This window comes from Microtus oregoni, unplaced genomic scaffold (assembly GCF_018167655.1).
Source record: "Microtus oregoni isolate MIOR12 unplaced genomic scaffold, Mior012 000026F_ref0000081, whole genome shotgun sequence".
Lineage (NCBI taxonomy): Eukaryota > Metazoa > Chordata > Mammalia > Rodentia > Cricetidae > Microtus > Microtus oregoni.
Window position 1 is genome coordinate 5,855,422 of NW_024543085.1, and position 17,407 is coordinate 5,872,828.

Below are 17,407 nucleotides of genomic sequence, written 5' to 3' on the forward strand. Positions count from 1 at the left end.
TAAAGATCTTAAGCTAACATTCTCAAGAAAGTTCAGGCAAAGAAAATCTAACACTCATGTACCTATCACTGACTCTAACCAAAGATACCCTTTCCTTTCTCTAAAATAATAAGCAATGTAAGGCAGTGATTCTCAACCTGTGGGCCATGACCCCTTTAAGATCAAATAACCCTTTCACAGGTGTTACCTAATACCTTCAGAAAACATAGATATTTACATTACAATTCATAACCAAAGCAAAATTACAGTTATGGAGTAGCAAGGAAAATAATTTTATGGTTAGGGCTCTCCACAACATGAGGAACTCAGTACAACATGTACTAAAGGGTTGCAGCATTTAGAAACATTGAGAACTGCTGATGGAAGGGGCTACCTAATTCATTGAAACTCATTATAATTATGAACAGTTTAACCATTGGGTCCCTTTCATCACGGAAAGGAGGTTTTTTGGCAACTTCCTTCAGTCGTTTCTGAGATACAAGTGATACTAAAGGTGAGTCTTGTAACAAATGTTCTAATGCTTTCCAAAGGAAAAAGGGTAACTGTGAGCATTTTCTTAGTGCAAAATGGTTCAAATGTGGCCAGGATACACTCTCCATAGAAACCTAGTAAAGGAAAAAAGTTAGAAAGGCCTTTCTGTTAAGACAGCCAAGCCGAAAGGAGGGCACAGGAGAGTCAATAATCATTAAGAACATTTGAATTGTTCTCCATTTTGAGCACCTACTTTCTCTCGTTCCAGTGAAAGTTTTTTGTGTCAAAGGCTTACTTTGGGGAAGAACAGACCTCTGATGCTCTGAGGAAGGCTGTCAAAAGATTCAGTTGCTTCCTAAAACTTGGCAGCATGTGTGGGATTCACTCTGGAACAGAATCTAAGTGGATGTTTTGCATATATTAATTTATCCTGCCCTCACAACATAGTTGATCAGCCCAGAACATGGGAAAGAAAGCTGAGTCACAGAGAAGTGAATGAGCATGCCAAATCACACAGCCAAAAAAGTCTAACACTTCTGTCAGCCTCACAGCTTGGCAGCAGAGATGGCGCCCTCAGCTACCATTGCCAACTGTCTCTTAAAGTCGTGTACTTTTAATTTTTAAAGAGTTTTAAAACCCATTTGATTCTGGGAGTAGGATGAAGGGCACAAATTTCAGAGTTATAATATATTCATAAATGAAGATCTTTCGGGGGAAGACAAGACAAATATGATAAGATGAAAGCCAAGAGAAAAGAGAACTTAATGAAGCAACTCACATTCCATTTCAGGTACTTAAGGTCTACAGAATCAATGTGTGACTGCATCAGTGATAAAACTAACGTAAATTATGCTTTGCAATACTGTGATTACACACTGGAACTTTATATATAAAATTATAATTAACAAACTGCACTGTGGGACCACCATTATTTCACATTTCCAACTTTAAATATTTTTAAAATACCATCTGCTTGACCACAGACCACACATTTATCCATCTGTGTCTTCTAAAGAAAACATTTTATGAAAACAACAGGGAAAAACTACAACTAACAGTATTATTAGATTTCAATGACTGTAGCAAAGGGTTGTCAATTTTGATCATGTTGGTCAGGCAGAAATGACAGTTCATGCAGGGCTATCTGGTCACAAAGTCACGCCCCCTCACACACAACAAAAGCTAGAGAAATGAATGGCGCTTTCACTAAAATAAAAGACTGGAAGAAGCCACTCCGGAGAGATTTTCAAAACTGCACCTCTGACAGACACTTTCGGTTTCTCTTGCACAAAGTAAGTTGCTGGAAAACATTCAAGTTTCATTCCTGCGGCAACAAAACCACTGACTTACGGAAAGGGGTAATCAATCTGACAGTGGGATGTGTTTCTTTAAAATGCACACTTGAAGGCTAGAAGGAGGAAATATTGTTTGCTTCCTACAAAGTTCACTGAAATGATAAAAATGAAGCATAAATAATATCTGTTAAATAACATTGTTAGCATGTTGAATTTCAATGAGTTTTCCTTAGTGGTTCACAGTATTTTAGGTAATGTGTACTTTACAATTTTAATGAACGCCTTATCCTTGGAATGAGCGGCTTCTCCTGCAAATTCGCTATTGCGGTTGATATCATTATAAAAACCCTGGCGTTCCTCTGAGCATGTGGCTGGATCTATTCTATCGAGTACTCAATCTAGCTAGGCATATGAGTTACACACAGAAATGTCCTGGGAAGTGTTGGCAGCTTTTCTGATCTTTTGGGTCATGAGAGCTTCTGTGTTGGCAGGTTCTAACTGCATAGACACGCTTGAGCATGCATGAACACAGTCCACCCCAGCTGCCAGAGTCATAGAGATCAGAGGTTTAGGCATGAAGAACATCTGCCTTGAAGTCATTGGCTGATACCCCATATGTTCTGGCAACCCTTTCAAGTTGGCACTATCAGTTGTCTCATGGCAGATAAATTAATAACCGTGCTTAAATTCCTGGTGAGCAGATGTTCATTCAAGTCAAAGCTCTTTCCACATCAGGAACTGCTGAACTCCTAACAATTTCTTCCCTTTAATTAGATTTGGAACAGAAATAATATTTAGACTTCGGCATCTCTGAAAGCAAAAGAGTCTCAAACTTATTCACTCAATAAATATTATAATGAAAATTAGAAAGCTCTCCTTCCTCTGCACTGACCCATCACAGTCTAGAACTGTCGGCCCCCACGAGAACCAGGGAGCCCAAGACTGAAGCTGCTATATTCAAGTGCTTTTTTATTATCACTTTTCACAAAGTCCAAAATACAACCAATGTGCTTAGAGGATTGTGAGCCTGAAAACGCTCTTGATTCGTTATTTTCACGGAGAATCACAAACACTGCGCAACCTGTCTCTGGCTTACGTCCCATCAGGTTATAAGATACTACGTATCACGTTACGAGCTGTCGTTGGTAGGTTGGTAAAGCAATGAGTTGTTTGAGACCTTTTATACTTGATCCTTATTTGAAGAGAAATCTAAAATTCTTTAAGTTTTTCTTATTATGGTATTTAACTATTTGCAAACCACAACTGGAAATATTAGTCATGGTTAGTAGGTTAACCCCCAAGAGCAGTGGTTCTCAACCTTCCTAATGCTGTAAACCTTTAACACAGTTCCTCATGTGGGAACCCCCAGTCATGACATTATTTTCTTTGCTACTTCATAACTGTTATTTTGCTAGGAATCATAATATAAATATCTTGGAGACCGAGGGTTGTTGAGGATGTTGTGACCCATGGGTGGAGAGCCACTGTCCTAGATTTCCTAGAGCTATTACACTAACTCTGAGTCAAAAAAGGATTTTAATAATAGCCAAAAGTAATGCATTTTAAAACTACTGTGACTTCAGAGTGATATTTCTATCCCCATAAAATATTAACATTATAGAAAACAAAAGACTGTAGGTCACACACATATCACCCTCTTACCACTTTGAGGAGAACCTGAAAGCATGAAGAACATTTTAATTAATACACAGGAATATCTATTGGTGGGTGAACGCTAAACGCTATACCATAGTGCCCAGTTTATAATGTTAGAAAAATAATTGGCTATTCCAAATAGACATTCATTCAGTTCCCTGCACCACCCACTGCCCCTCTTGATTTCTCTGAGTTTTCTTAGTGTCTCTGAAGCTAAACTGAACACAAAGACAAAGGCTCCCATGTAAGAGTTAGTGTTTCTTATACTTGAACCTAAAAAGCAAGAAGAAAACCCCAAGAAAAAAATCCTTTAGAAAATATTGTGGATATCCCAGAACCTTGCAAGGTGGGATATGGAAGACAGCTGCCTCTGAAAATAAGTTCATGTGATATAGTATTAGTATCACCAATTCCAATAGTTTGAGGAATGCTATGTGGTACTTTTCCTTGAAAGAGGCACCAGGGTATCACCAGTGCTCTTTGGCCCTGATCAACAACCTGTTCTCCTGTGGGGCACCTTTGAGGTCACAGGCAGCTTCACAGATGCTACAATGTGCTCCTTCCTCTCAGACAGAGTCCTAGAAAGAGCAGATTTGCATGGGATTTGAGAAAGAACTATCCCTTATAAACAACCTTAGAAGGGTCTCAAGAACCAGCAAGAGCGGCTCATTTAGTCTGGTGTCCCTGCCACCCCCCACTGTGCTTGTTTGCTCAGAATTATTTTGAACCAGCTGAAAGGCCTCCCCATCTTGATGCTAGTGAACTAGCGGAGGACCCTGTTGATTACAGCCTGGGCCAATGACAACAGCCTGCCTTGAGAAAGTAGACAGTTCTGGGTCTCTAGGGAGCCAGTCTCTCCTGGGGATCCAAGTTCAGCTTGGTCCCAGGGATAAGGGGTTTGGGACACATCTATAATTATTTTTTTTAATGATTTCAAAGACTGTTGGGATGTTCTTCTGAGAGCTATTACATGATCCTTGTGAATGGGAGAGCCTGAGGCTTCTGAAGCAAGGCTTCCTTCTAAGAAAAATCTGTGTTTTGTTGCTATGGCAGCAAGGGCATTCAGGGCAGAATAGGAGTTACTTTTCATGTGAAAAGTATTAATGGCAGAAATGATTGGTGAAACTGGGCCAGAGGCACATTTTTCCTGATTTAGCAATGCTAATTTTTTTTTTTTTTTATTCTTTGGCCACCTTTTCTGAGTTGAGGAGACCTTTGATGAAAAAAAAAAAAAATCCAACCCAGAACAACAAACAGTGATTGTAGTTCATGAGAGACACCATTCATAATTCAAAGCCATAGGCAGGGCCCTTCTAGAAACTCTCATGGAATCTTCGTGAATGTTGTAAGTGTACAGTTGCTTTTTTGGGCTGTTAGCGACACAGTAGTTGAAAGTGCAGTTAGAACAGTTTCTTTTTTCCAGGCAATTTCCTTCTTTCTTTCCTGTGATTTCATGTGATCATTATAAGCAAGCAAAAATGACCTTTCAAAAAAATTGTTTCTCACACTTAGAGGGCGACAGATGTCATTTCCACGCTGACTATAAGAAACGTACTGGTCTCGGGTCAAATATTCAGGAAATTCAACATTTGTTTTCTGAAGGAGAGTAAATATCACATCGTGGATAAAAGCAGACTTTATCCCCTGGTGTGGAGGGTTTCTGGCTCTAAGAGCCTGAGAGCATTGTTCACATTCTTGGAACCTCAGAAGCTTAATTTGTATAACAGTGGGATAAGAATAAATCACGCCCCAGGAGGCAATGTTGGCAGTAGCATATTAAGAACTGTACACGTCACATAAGAAATGTACAATAAATGTTAGCTCTGAGTGTAGAAGTGTGAGGATAAATAACCTTGCCCAGGCTCATTAGAAAATAATTCAGACTGCTTGAAATCTACAGATTTTTTTTACCTAAATTTCAACCACAATTTCTTAAAATATTTTCTAACCAAATAATATATGAAAAGAAAAAAACAATATAATTGCAATATAACATGATTTTCAGACTCAAGACCAAAGAAGGTCATTACATGGTCACAATTTAGAAGCACATCCCAAGAGGCAAGATGGGATTGTTCCCCAAAACCTTTTTCTTAAGACAATATACTCACAAATGTATAAGATGAAAAAAAAAAAAACTTTAGCCAATGATCAATGTGTCATACCTCTGATGAACAGGCCTGAAAATATTAAAAATTAGAAGGAAGTACTAATAATTTCAAAGCAAGGATTAAGAAACCAGGCACTAGAGAGATGGACCAGAAGTTTAGAGCACTTGCTGCTCTTCCAAAGGACGCTGGTTCAGTTCCCAGAATCCACGTGGCATCTCACAACTGCCTGCAACTCCAGTTTCAAAAGTTTTATGCTCCTCTCTTCTGGCCTCTGCAGTCACAAGCCATGTACATAGTGGACATACTTACATATAGGCAAATAATCATAACATGAAATAAATAAGAAAGAATCAGAAGTAGGAATAGGAAGAGGAAGGAGGAGGAGAAGAAGAAAGAGCACACTACATTTATTACCTGAAATCAGAAATATAATGAAACATAGACAGGGAAACTCATTTCTAACTCACAATTTCCAAGTAACACCCAGTACATTCCCTAGAATTGCCTGAACTCAGGGTGGGGGAGGGGGCATGTTAGCTGCTGGGGATTTAAACCAGAGTCTTATATACTAAGTAAGTACTCAACCACTGAACTATACAGCCAAGTTCTCTTACTTTCCTTTTATGTTATTCATTTATTTTAATTTTGAGACAAAGTCTTACTAAGTTGCCCAAGCTGGCCTTGTGTTCTGCCTGTATCATCCACTGGAGTAGCTAGAATTATGAGTCTGGCTGAAAGCGGCATCTTTCAATTGGCAGTGAACTTTGTGGTAGAGGCAGAAAGATCCGAGTTCAAGGGTAACGTGGGATTCAGCAGAAGACTTTATTGTTGTTGTTGTTGTTGTTGTTGTTATAGTGGAGAGTGAAAGAAAAAAGGAATGGGAGAAGATAGGGAAGAGCAGGAAAATGCAGTGAGGGATAAAAAGGAAGGAGAGAGAGGATAGAAGAAAAGAAATTCTGAGTAATTTAATAATCACGTATAATTTATCACAATTAAATTTTAACTGGATTTTCTTATGTCTAAAAATAAGTCTGAATGGCAGGGTGGCGCACGTCTTTAGTCCCAGAACTTGGCAAGCAGAGGCAGGTGGATCTCTGTGAGTTCTTCTCAGTCTATATAGTGAGTTCCAGGTCAACCAAGATTGTGTAAGACCCTATCTCAAAAACAACCTCGCCATATTAAAAAAAAAAAAAACCAAGCAAATAAGAAATAAAAATGTTTAAAGAAATGCTCTTGAAATAAAATTATCCAGTTTTTTTGGAAAGATGACTCCCTTCTTGAACACAGCATGAAAATCAAGCACAGGGCTATTCTTTCTACTATAATCATCCCCCACACAAGAAGTCTCAATTATTAAAAGTCAGAGTATTGCTAAAATTAAAATCTAAAGTTTATGAAAAATGGTTTATTTATTTAAAAAAAACTAAACAGCAAATCTCTTAGGCACAAAGAAAAGTGATGTTCCAGGCGGTGGTGGCACACGCCTCAAATTCCAGCACTCAGGATAATAATAACTCTTTGGGAACCTGTCCCCACACACCATCCCTACCATAGCCATCACCCCCCCCCCCAAATCGCTTCCTCATCCTCAGGCCCCTGTGAAACTGACAGCGCAACCTCTGCCCACCTCCTCCCAGATGCACCAGTCACCTCTAGCAGGCCTCAATTCTCCTTTCCAAAGCGACACCACCAGGCCAGCACGGTCCCTCCCTCCCTCCATAGCTCATCCCTTCTGGTTTTCTGTCACTGCTATAAACCTCTGCCCTGATACCCTAGTTTAAACCTCTGTTTTACAAATGTAAAAATTAGCATCATGCTTGACCAGTGATTCCTGGAAATGTGTATGCACTGTCAAGACGTGTATCATTTTTCTTTTGGCAGGATTTTACCTACAGCTGAAGCAATTCTATGGAAACTACTCGGTATTCAACAGAGCTATTTCTTCCCCCAGAGAGAATTAATCATAGGCAAGGACTGGAAAAGACATTTCCCTAGATGAAGCTCAAGCCTGCTCCTGCTGAGAGGCCCATTCTATTTTAATTTGCCAATTAAAAGTGGCCTGGGAAATCTCAGACTGTCATTATCTCATTAAAAATACATACTCGTCACTCCCTTTCCATCCTCTGGAGAATTAACCCTCAAGTCGCCCAACTGCTCTCAACAATTTAAAGTTAACATCATCTTCAAAAGATGACCTTTACTGGGGGTCAATGGAAGATGGCGTCTTCTGCAGCTAACAGTTGCCCGAAAATTCTACACAACTCCCTTCACTACATCCGTGGGTACGTTACTGGGTATTTATCACATCTATGCAATTACTAATTATTGAAAAGAAATGGGAAAAAAAAGCATTGTTTTCAAGTAATAAGTTGGCCAGAAACATAGGAAGAGAGAGTCCTATAACTAGGTACTTCAACACCCTTCCCTTTAGAGAATCTTAGGACGCTAGCTGGCTCTTATTCCACCCCTCCCCTCTGTCATAGAGGATTATCTATAGGATGTTGTCACAAATACGGTACTGGTGGTTGAGATTACTGGTTTCTGTTTTTATGCCAGTCATAAATCCTGTCCTCTAGTACACTGTTATGAGGAGAAGGTTACTGGAGAAAAAAGGAATGGCTGGAGTCACGTGGCATAGTGCTGCTTCTCAGTTCCCAGTGAGCCATAAATACTAGACATCGCGAGTAACGCAGAAGCACAGCAGCAATCCTGGATGGTTCCTCATAATGTCCCTGAATCATAAAGTAGTAAATGATAGGAGGACACCACTGCCTCTCTGTGTATTCTTGAGCTTGACACCATGCATGCACCTGCAGGTTGCTAAGTATGTCCAGACGCACTTTTCAAAGAATTAACTGATTCCTGTCCAGCATAGTGCACTAGGAAAAGACCCCCTCTGCCATCTCCAAATTAGGAACAATTACCTTATTTCCTTGAAATCCCTTTGGACCTGGATCACCTGGAGGTCCACCAATCCCCTGCTCCAAGGTAAAAACCATGAATTAGATTATGTGCCAAACTAGAAGACCAACCAAGAAAGAACAAGCAATTTCTTAGGGTTTCTGGGAATCCTGCTATCAGTAGCCCGACTGAGATTCCGACCTACTTTGGAATCACATTCAAATAAGAGCATGCATAGCACAAACTCCTTGAGTCAAATTCAAAGCTTCTAAAACAACAAAGACTAAAAACAAACATTTTAAATAGGAAGTTTGTTTTCTGAATATGTGTTCTTAATCTTCCTGTGTTAGATTCCACTCTTTAAAAGGATTTTTGCCTATCAGACAACTTTTTAACTATTTCTAATCAGATCATTGAAAGCTATCCCTTGCAACAGCCTGCAATGGGCTGTCACTGCCTTGTTCTGGCAAATCTGGGCTAAAATGAAGAAGCTGGTTAACTAGATGCAGTCTCTGAATTCTTGAGTTAAAAATATAACTTTCAGCCTATCTAGGGAGGGGCATTTTGTTGGTTTGATTTTGTTCTTGTCTTGTCTTTGGGGTGCCAAGGATTAAGGCCAGGGCTTTGTGCTTTCTTGATAACCACTAAGATGTACCTCCAGACAGACCTTCAGGGGAGCTTTTGCAATGTTGCAATTACTTATTTATACATATCTGCATCCATTGTTACTTTAGAAGAGGCAAGTCCTTCACTGGAAAAATTGATCCAAATTATTTTCTGGGGTCCACAATATATAAGCTCATAAGTTATAGGCTCATTTGATATTTTGAAGAATTAACTACTTATGTTGCAGCGATAATATAAATATTTAGATAAACAAATTTAGAAAAAATGCACAACCTTATCACTACCTCATAGAAGCAATATAAGGTAGTTATATTGCTCATATATAGCTCTTTCTCATAGTTACCTGACTTTCTTCATGTAAATTATTTTCCATTCCCTTAGCTATTCACCAGATGGAGTTATCAAGTATATTGATGAGGTATCTATCATTGCGTGACTTTAGAGTCTGAGTCAATGAAAACATTAGTAAAGTGGTTTCCAAACATGGCTTTATATACTGGAAACATTTGGGAGCCTTTAAAAAGTACTGATGCCTGGCTCTAGTTCCTAGACACTCTGATTTAATTTAAAATGGTACACATGGGCCAAGGGGGTTGTTGTTTTTGTTGTTGTTGCTGTTGTTGTTGTTTGTCATTGATTTGTTGCTATTCAAAGCTCCCGAGGTGATTCCAGTTCAAACTTAGATTTTCTTTTTGCCTTCTTACCTGAATTCCTCTGGGTCCCTTTGGTCCATAAGGCCCCGGAAATCCCTGTGGGGTAAAATGAATGGTAAATTTCTCTAATTATCCATCTCCATAAAGCATAGATTTTAGATTAAAAAAAAATGTTCTGGGTGACATTCGCTGGTTATTCAAACATCAAAGAGAATGAATTGAAATGCTCCTAATGATCCTAATTGTTAAGAGACCTCAGAGTCAAACTTTGCTTCAATAAATAAACTCCCAGAAAACCCAAGCTGACGTGCATGTACTTAGCCTATATGTTGACATTTGGTTCAAAGGAAGGAAATTGCTTCACAAAGGTTCTCAGAACATTCTAGTAAGTAGAGAAACTCCTCTAGTTAGTGGAATATCATTCCCTTCCAGCAAACCAATGTTATTAAATCAGCCATGAGTCTGCTTGCCGACTAGATTGCTCTTCTCCCCAACTTGGAATTTGGCAAAACACTGTTTATAGCCAATGAGCTTTCAAAATATTTCAATATGTTTCATATTTAAAAATACATTTATAGCTGGCCATGGTGACGCACACCTTTAATCCCAACACTCAGGAGACAAAGGCAGGTGGATCTCTGTGAGTCTGAGACCATCCTGGTCTATAGAATGAGTTCCAGGACAGGCTCCAAAACTACACAGAGAAACCCTGTCTCAAAAAACAAACAAAAAATACATTAACAATTATTTGATGTGAATATAATACAGTCTAGATTACCTTTTCCAAGTTGTCTATCTGTTTTCAAGTTATTTGTTAAGAATCAGGATCCACCATAATTTGTTACTCATTCCCTAGTTTTGACATTAAAGGGTTTCTGTTGTGTGCTATTTTAAATAACCTTAGAACTGATGTGTGTGTTTACATCTTTGTCCTATTCTGATTCATTGCTAAGGATTCTGGAAGATGTCTGTTGATGGTGACTACTATTTTCCTCATTTTTTGTTTCTTTTTGTCTCTTGCCTTCACACATTTTTCTTATAAATTTGTGGGAATGCTTCATATTAATGATGCCCTATTTTCTGGATCCCATATATACGTACATATTCATATTTTTATATTTTAACGTAGAGATATACTTGAAATGAATCACATCTTATAAATTGGCAGTATTTTTCTTTTTGGCATAGAAAATAATGCAGCATGTTATAATACCTAGCATCTTAGTTAATGAAATATATTATTTGTCAACGATTTTAATATTTATTTATTTATTATGTATACAATATTCTGAAGGCCAGAAGAGGGTGCCAGACCTCTTTACAGATGGTTGTGAGCCACCAGGTGGTTGCTGGGAATTGAACTCAGGACATTTGGAAGAGCAGGCAATGCTCTTAACCACTGAGCCATCTTTCCAGCCCTTTGTCAACGATTTTAATCTCATAATACTTTCCCAACTATTTGGCTTACTTAGAAATTCCCGTGTCCCTTTTTCATTTGAAAGTTCTCAATGTCTCTTTTTGATTTACCCAGAAATAGTCACCAAACCTGCTTTCTGCAGATCCACCTGCCCACAGCTCTACAGTAGTTTATCAGCCCCCAGGAAAGACCAAGCTATTTGAAGAATTTGCTCCAACAGGCCAGTATTATTTTTTATCCTATTTGTTAACCTCTGCTTATTCTCTTGTCACTTCCATGCACACATTTGACACATGTTTTATATTTTATTATACTAATAGCCTTCATAGTCAATAGTTCTTAACTAGAATGGCAACTATTTTTATTTTATGCATTTTGGGATCATTTATAATTATATTTTTGTGTACACTGTGTAGTTTGGATCTATTAAGAAAGTATTTAGCATGCGAAGTTGAATACGTCTCTAGTTCAAGGTCCTTTCCCACATTTATATTGAACTAAGGTAAACAATTATACTATTGTTTGTGTCTTACTGCATTCTCTATATTTCGGATCCTACATCTAGGTCTGCCGCATGCTTCCTATAATGTCACTAACCTCATGGCGCTTTTCAGTCCTCTGTGTGAAGCTGCATCAAAAGGCCATTCCAGTGTGCCCCACTGGTCCTTGCGTTGACTGGCTAGTTATTCTTCCCCCCATAATGTCCAATAGACTGACCTCTAAAACTGGGATGTCACAAATGGCCTTAATGGTTTGTGGGGAAAACTTCATTATCTAGGTTGTGTATTCTTTGGTTTTCTACTTCATTTTTTACCTGTTTACTTCATGTTTACTTCAGTTCTTACATGTTTATTTCGTGTCTTACCTGCTTACGTCAGTGTTTACATGTTTTAGATGTGAAAACGGAACTCTAGCTCTAGGAGAGATGTATATAGTTCATCCTAGGATTTGTTTCTCAAAGAAACTCAGGCCAAAGGGATCAAGCTGTTAACACTTTAAAACTGTTTTTCTTACTTTGTCACCTTTCATTCCTGGTTTACCACATTCTCCTCGTTCACCCTACAAATAAATAGATAGATAAATAAATAAACGAGCAAACAAATAAGTTGGCAGTCTTCAATATTCCAAGCTTTAGAAAAAGAATCAGCATCATGACATAAGGCAAGCACTCTGCACAATTTCACACCATTTCATCATCAATACTGGGGGAGCCGGGATTGACCTTTGAACTTTTTGTCTCTGAGTTATTCTAATTTACTCTAAAGTTATTCAAATCAGTGAATAAAGTTATTCTTCTGGTGAGGGCTTGTCATTTCTGAGATAAATGGAATTTGAAGGAAAATAACTGATCATCTACCATATTTCATTCTCTTTGGATAATGATCTGATGCCAAATGATACTTTAACACAATTGGCTTTATAATTCTGTTCTTACAATTAGGAAAATATAAACTCCCAATCAAATAGCGAGTACAGAATAGGATATATATTATATATAGTATATACAATCACATAGCAAGTTTAGAATAGAATCAGGATCTGAACCCAGCTCCCCTTTAACTGAAAGTCCCTCTATATGTTCACAGTGTTATGCTCCAGTCTGAGTACTGACCTTGATCAGCTAACAGCATTGGCATAGAAAACTGATGGAAAGATCGCAAGGCTGACAGTATTATGTCTGGAGAGGGCATCCATGACGAGTTAGCAAGATCCTCCAGAGGAAAATGGGTGCACTGTTGAGCGTGCTGCATAACTTTCATTATTACACTCGCTGTACCAGCTGCCTAGCACATTACCACAGACACTAACATTAAAATCATGCTCCAGAGTTTATAATGATAATCTACTGGTATTACCTGATTTTTACTGCTTTATATAAATGTTAGTTAAGCTTTATAGACTGAGCATTTGTGTTCAAAAAAGTTAAGGAAGTGTGATGCATATACACACATTTATAGAGAGACAGACAGACAGAGAAGCAGAGAGGGAAAGAGAGAGAGAGAGAGAGAGAGAGAGAGAGAGAGAGAAATAAGACGGAATACCATACAGCTTGTAAGAATCCTGTTTCTGACAACACAGATTCCCCTGAGGACATACATTAAATGAAATAAACCAATGGCAAAGATGAACACTCCAATGATTGCACTCACATGTGGAATTTAAAAAAAAACAATGAAGTCATAGAATCAGAGAAAAGAATGGTGGAATGAGGACAACACACGGGGGTTTGGTGAGACTAGTCAAATAACAGGTTTCAGTTAGAGGTGAGCAATTCGTTCAAACGGTCTGTTGTGTATCCAGTGATATATACAAAAGATATATTGGGTAATATGGCTACAACTAATAACAATTTTACTCTTGATCATTAAAAGAATAAATTTCAAGTATTGTAAGAAATGATAAATATGGTGATAGATAAGATTTTGAGATCAATGTGACCATTATACTATGCATACCAATTTAAAGTATAATATACAATTTTCACAATTAAAATGTTAGGATCAATACTTATTTTTTCACAAGTTTTGCAGTTGTACAAGTGAAACGAGAACCTCTGAATAATAACCCATTCTCTCAGACTTTTCAAACTTCTGGAAGTTAGAACTGAAAACACCAGCCAATTAGACAAAAAGGACTGAAGTTTCCCCAAAATATTAACATCTGCTGTTAATAAGATTCTATAGCACCTGAAAATGATTCCATGTGTATCTTTATTCTGAGCCTTGAAACTATTCTTACTGTTAAGGCAGGGGAACTCAACTGAAGAGGCTAACGGTTTACTTAGGTGCTAGCTGTGAATCTTAGTAGTCCAGAGCCCTTCAGTAAGCTCTGCTTCTGTTATTATCAATTTGTTCCTCTAGCACACGTTACTCACTGTGCCACAGCACAACGACATAGAGATTCAGAGCATCGCTCCTCTTTAGAAGAAGTCAAACTATGAAAATAAATAGCTGAAATCCCAGTGTCTTAGTGGTACAAAACACTGCTTGACACTAAACACAGAAGAAGTCCTGAAGCTCGTAATACAATTAGTTCATATGGTGCGCAAAGTTTATCCTATTGTTTAATATCAACTAAACTGACTGCCAGGCTGTGTGCCACACACTGAGTAGCACGGCTGTAAGGAAATGGCCTTGTAGTCACCAGATATGGGCACACAGTTTATGTCTAAGCCTTTCCATGATTGCATATCTTCACAACATATCCATGTCAGTGTTTACATATATATCCCAGCCATCTGCAGGGAATGCAAGGCATGGAGACATTACATTGCCGTGACTGCAAACTCGACTCTGTCAGACGTCCAAGTCCAGGTCACCAATCACCAACAAAGCACAAACCGCCATGGGCCACAAGCTGCTTTCCATTCAGCAGAACCTCTCCATAGGACACTGCCCAGCTCCCGCTAGAATCTGGACAGACGGGAGGAAGGTGCCTCTCTCACAGCCAGCTGTGCTCTGTTCAAAGTGATCCATCTATTCTCACCAGAGCCTGCAAGTCAAACTGACCCAGGAAAAACGGAATGGTCTCTGGGAACAAGTTGAACGTTTACTTCAGAATGTAAGTGGAAAAATCGCTCTTGAAGTCTAATTTAGAGTGCAATTAATTTCCTGATGTTGGGTGGGAACAAAATGACCAAAATATCAAACAGAAAACTACCATAAATACGTTCAAAATTCTTTTGGCCAGAAGTCACATTCCATTTGTCCTCAGACAGATTTTTTTTTTTTTTTTTTTTTTTTTAGCAACAGGTCCTGAGGAACAGTATTTGTTTTGTGGGCAGATTTTTATCAATGAAAATATTGTCTTCATTTTATTTGCTTCAGCAAAGACAGTTTCCTTTTTTTTTTCTTTTTTGGGGGAGTGGGGGTGGGCTTATGAACGCCAGTAGAATGATCATAATCACATAATTCTAGTGAGCAAGTGCTTCAGGGAGATTTGAACAGATCTGCTCTGGCCCAGCCTCAAGTTCTTAACACTATCCCTCATGAGTCCGTCTTGAATCTTGGTCTGAATATCAACTGATCTGAACCACTCTGCTCTGAGAGCTTGTATTTTCCATGTGAGAAAGGACTCTTCCAGTAAGTCTATAATTCCCCAGGAGTTTAAATGACTACACACACACACACACACACACACACACTGTTTACATCAACATGAGGAGGCTCTTTCATGATTTTCCTCAACCATATATAAGATAACCTTATATTTATTTTTTTTCAAATTTTCACAAATATCAATTTTATTAATATCTTTCTCTTTCCTTTTTATAATAACACTTTACAGTTATGTGCCAGCAAACAGCTTACAATATGCTAGCACACCCAGTATCCCATCTGACTACCCAATAACTATGTCAATCACCCAGGTCTATATTAACTCCATTCCATGTAGAAGAAGAAATAGATGCTCTGGTATCTTGAGCTGTTCATGGTTTTCAAGATACTGAGTTAGAAAATACGGGATGTTTTAACCCTTCCTCTTTTTGGCATACCAATGCTGGAGCTATACTTATAGGCCTATGTGTACATTCTTCCCTACTATTTTTGTGGCCTGTATCATGCTTCTAGATAATTGAACATTATGAATCAGACTCTCAAACTAATGTTCTGGCTCCCTACTTGAAAAATGTATTTATTAAAAAAATTAAAAGGGGCCCAAGCCAGAGACCTCTGTGGGAAGGGGCACAATCAGGGATCCCCAGGGAGCAGGTCCAAGCCAGGGACATCTATGGGAACAGGCCCTAGTCAGCTACTTCAGATGGAGCAGGCCCAAGGGTTCTTCACAGGAACAGCTTGAGCCAGTGACATCCACTGGAGCAGGGTTGAAGCAGCAACAACCTCCACAGGAGCAACTACAAGCCACCGTTGAGGGAGCAGGCACAAGCCAGAGACCTCTGCGAGAGCAGGCACAGGGTAGTGACCTCAGAGGAGCAGCCCCAAGCAATCAACCTAAGAAGAGCAGGCCTGAATGACCTGTATTGCAGAGCAACCCAAACCCCTGGAGTGTTGAGTGACCTCCCGGGTGACTGGAACTGTGACCCTGACTGTACCATGAGGAGCAACCATCTGAGCCTTGGATTCACTGGAACCTAGAAGATTGATCACCAGAGACACAGACAGCCCCAACTACACAAATCAGAGAAAATATGGGTAGACAAGGTAAGAACACACTCAACATCACAAGGAGCAACACAACATAAAAAAAAACCTAGTGGCCCTACAACAGCAAGACTTGAACAACCAATATAGATGAAGCAGAAGAAAATGACCTAAAAAGTAACTTCAGAAGAATGTTTAAGGCCATCAAAGAATAAATGAAAATTTTGCCCAAAGAAATGAAGGAAAACACAAGAAAGAAAAGGTATGAATCAACAAATCCCTTAAAGAAAAGCAAGAAAAAGAAATCAAGCATATGAAAGAAACTCTTCAAGACTTGAAAACTAAAATAGAAACAGTAAAGAAAACACAAACTGAGGGAATTATAGAAATGGAAATTATGAGAAAGTGATCAAGAACACAAATGCAAGCATAAACAGCAGAATAAGAGAATCTCAAGCACTAATGATACAATAGAGGAAATTGACTCATCAGTCAAAGAAAGCATTAAACCTAACAAAAGCATAACACAAAATATTCAAGAAATATGAGACACCATTAAAAGATCAAACCTAAGAATAATAGATAAAGAAGAAGGAGAAGAAGTCCAACTCAGAAGCACAGAAAATATATTCAACACACTCACAGAAGAAAACTTTCCCAACCTAAAGAAAGATATGCCTATAAAGATACAAGAAGCTTACAGAACACCAAATAAACTGGATCGGGAAAAAAGAGTCCGCTTGCCACATAATAATCAAAGCACTAAACATACAGAATAAAGAAAGAATATTGGGAGCTGAAAAGGACAAAGGTCTGCCTATCAGAATTACACCTGACTTCTCAATAAAACAAAGAAAGCCAGACGGTCCTGGTCAAGCATTATGCAAACATTAAGAGATCACAGATGCCAGTCCAGAATACTATGCCCAGCAAAACTTTCAGTCACCATGGACAGACAAAATGAGATATTCCATAACAGAAAGAGATATTAACCAATATCTAACTACAAACCCAGCCCTATACAAAGTACTTGAAGGAAAACTCCAACCCAAGGATGTTAACTACATCTACAAACACAGACAACAAATGATCTCACAGCAGCAATTTCCAAAAAAGACAAAAACACACAATAACATCACCAATAACCAAAACTAAAATAACAGGAGATAGTAAT

General features: G+C 38.5%; 1 protein-coding gene across 1 annotated transcript in view; it reads right to left on the minus strand.

Moving 5' to 3' along the window:
* Col28a1 (collagen type XXVIII alpha 1 chain) overlaps window positions 1-17,407 on the minus strand; it is a 158,454-nt gene that overhangs the window by 118,306 nt on the left and 22,741 nt on the right. The window contains exons 9-11 of the mRNA XM_041675706.1: window positions 12,146-12,190; window positions 9,766-9,810; window positions 8,458-8,511 (exon numbers count right to left, since the gene is read on the minus strand). Coding sequence (XP_041531640.1) covers window positions 8,458-8,511; window positions 9,766-9,810; window positions 12,146-12,190 — 144 coding nt within the window. The remainder of the gene's footprint in view (window positions 1-8,457; window positions 8,512-9,765; window positions 9,811-12,145; window positions 12,191-17,407) is intronic.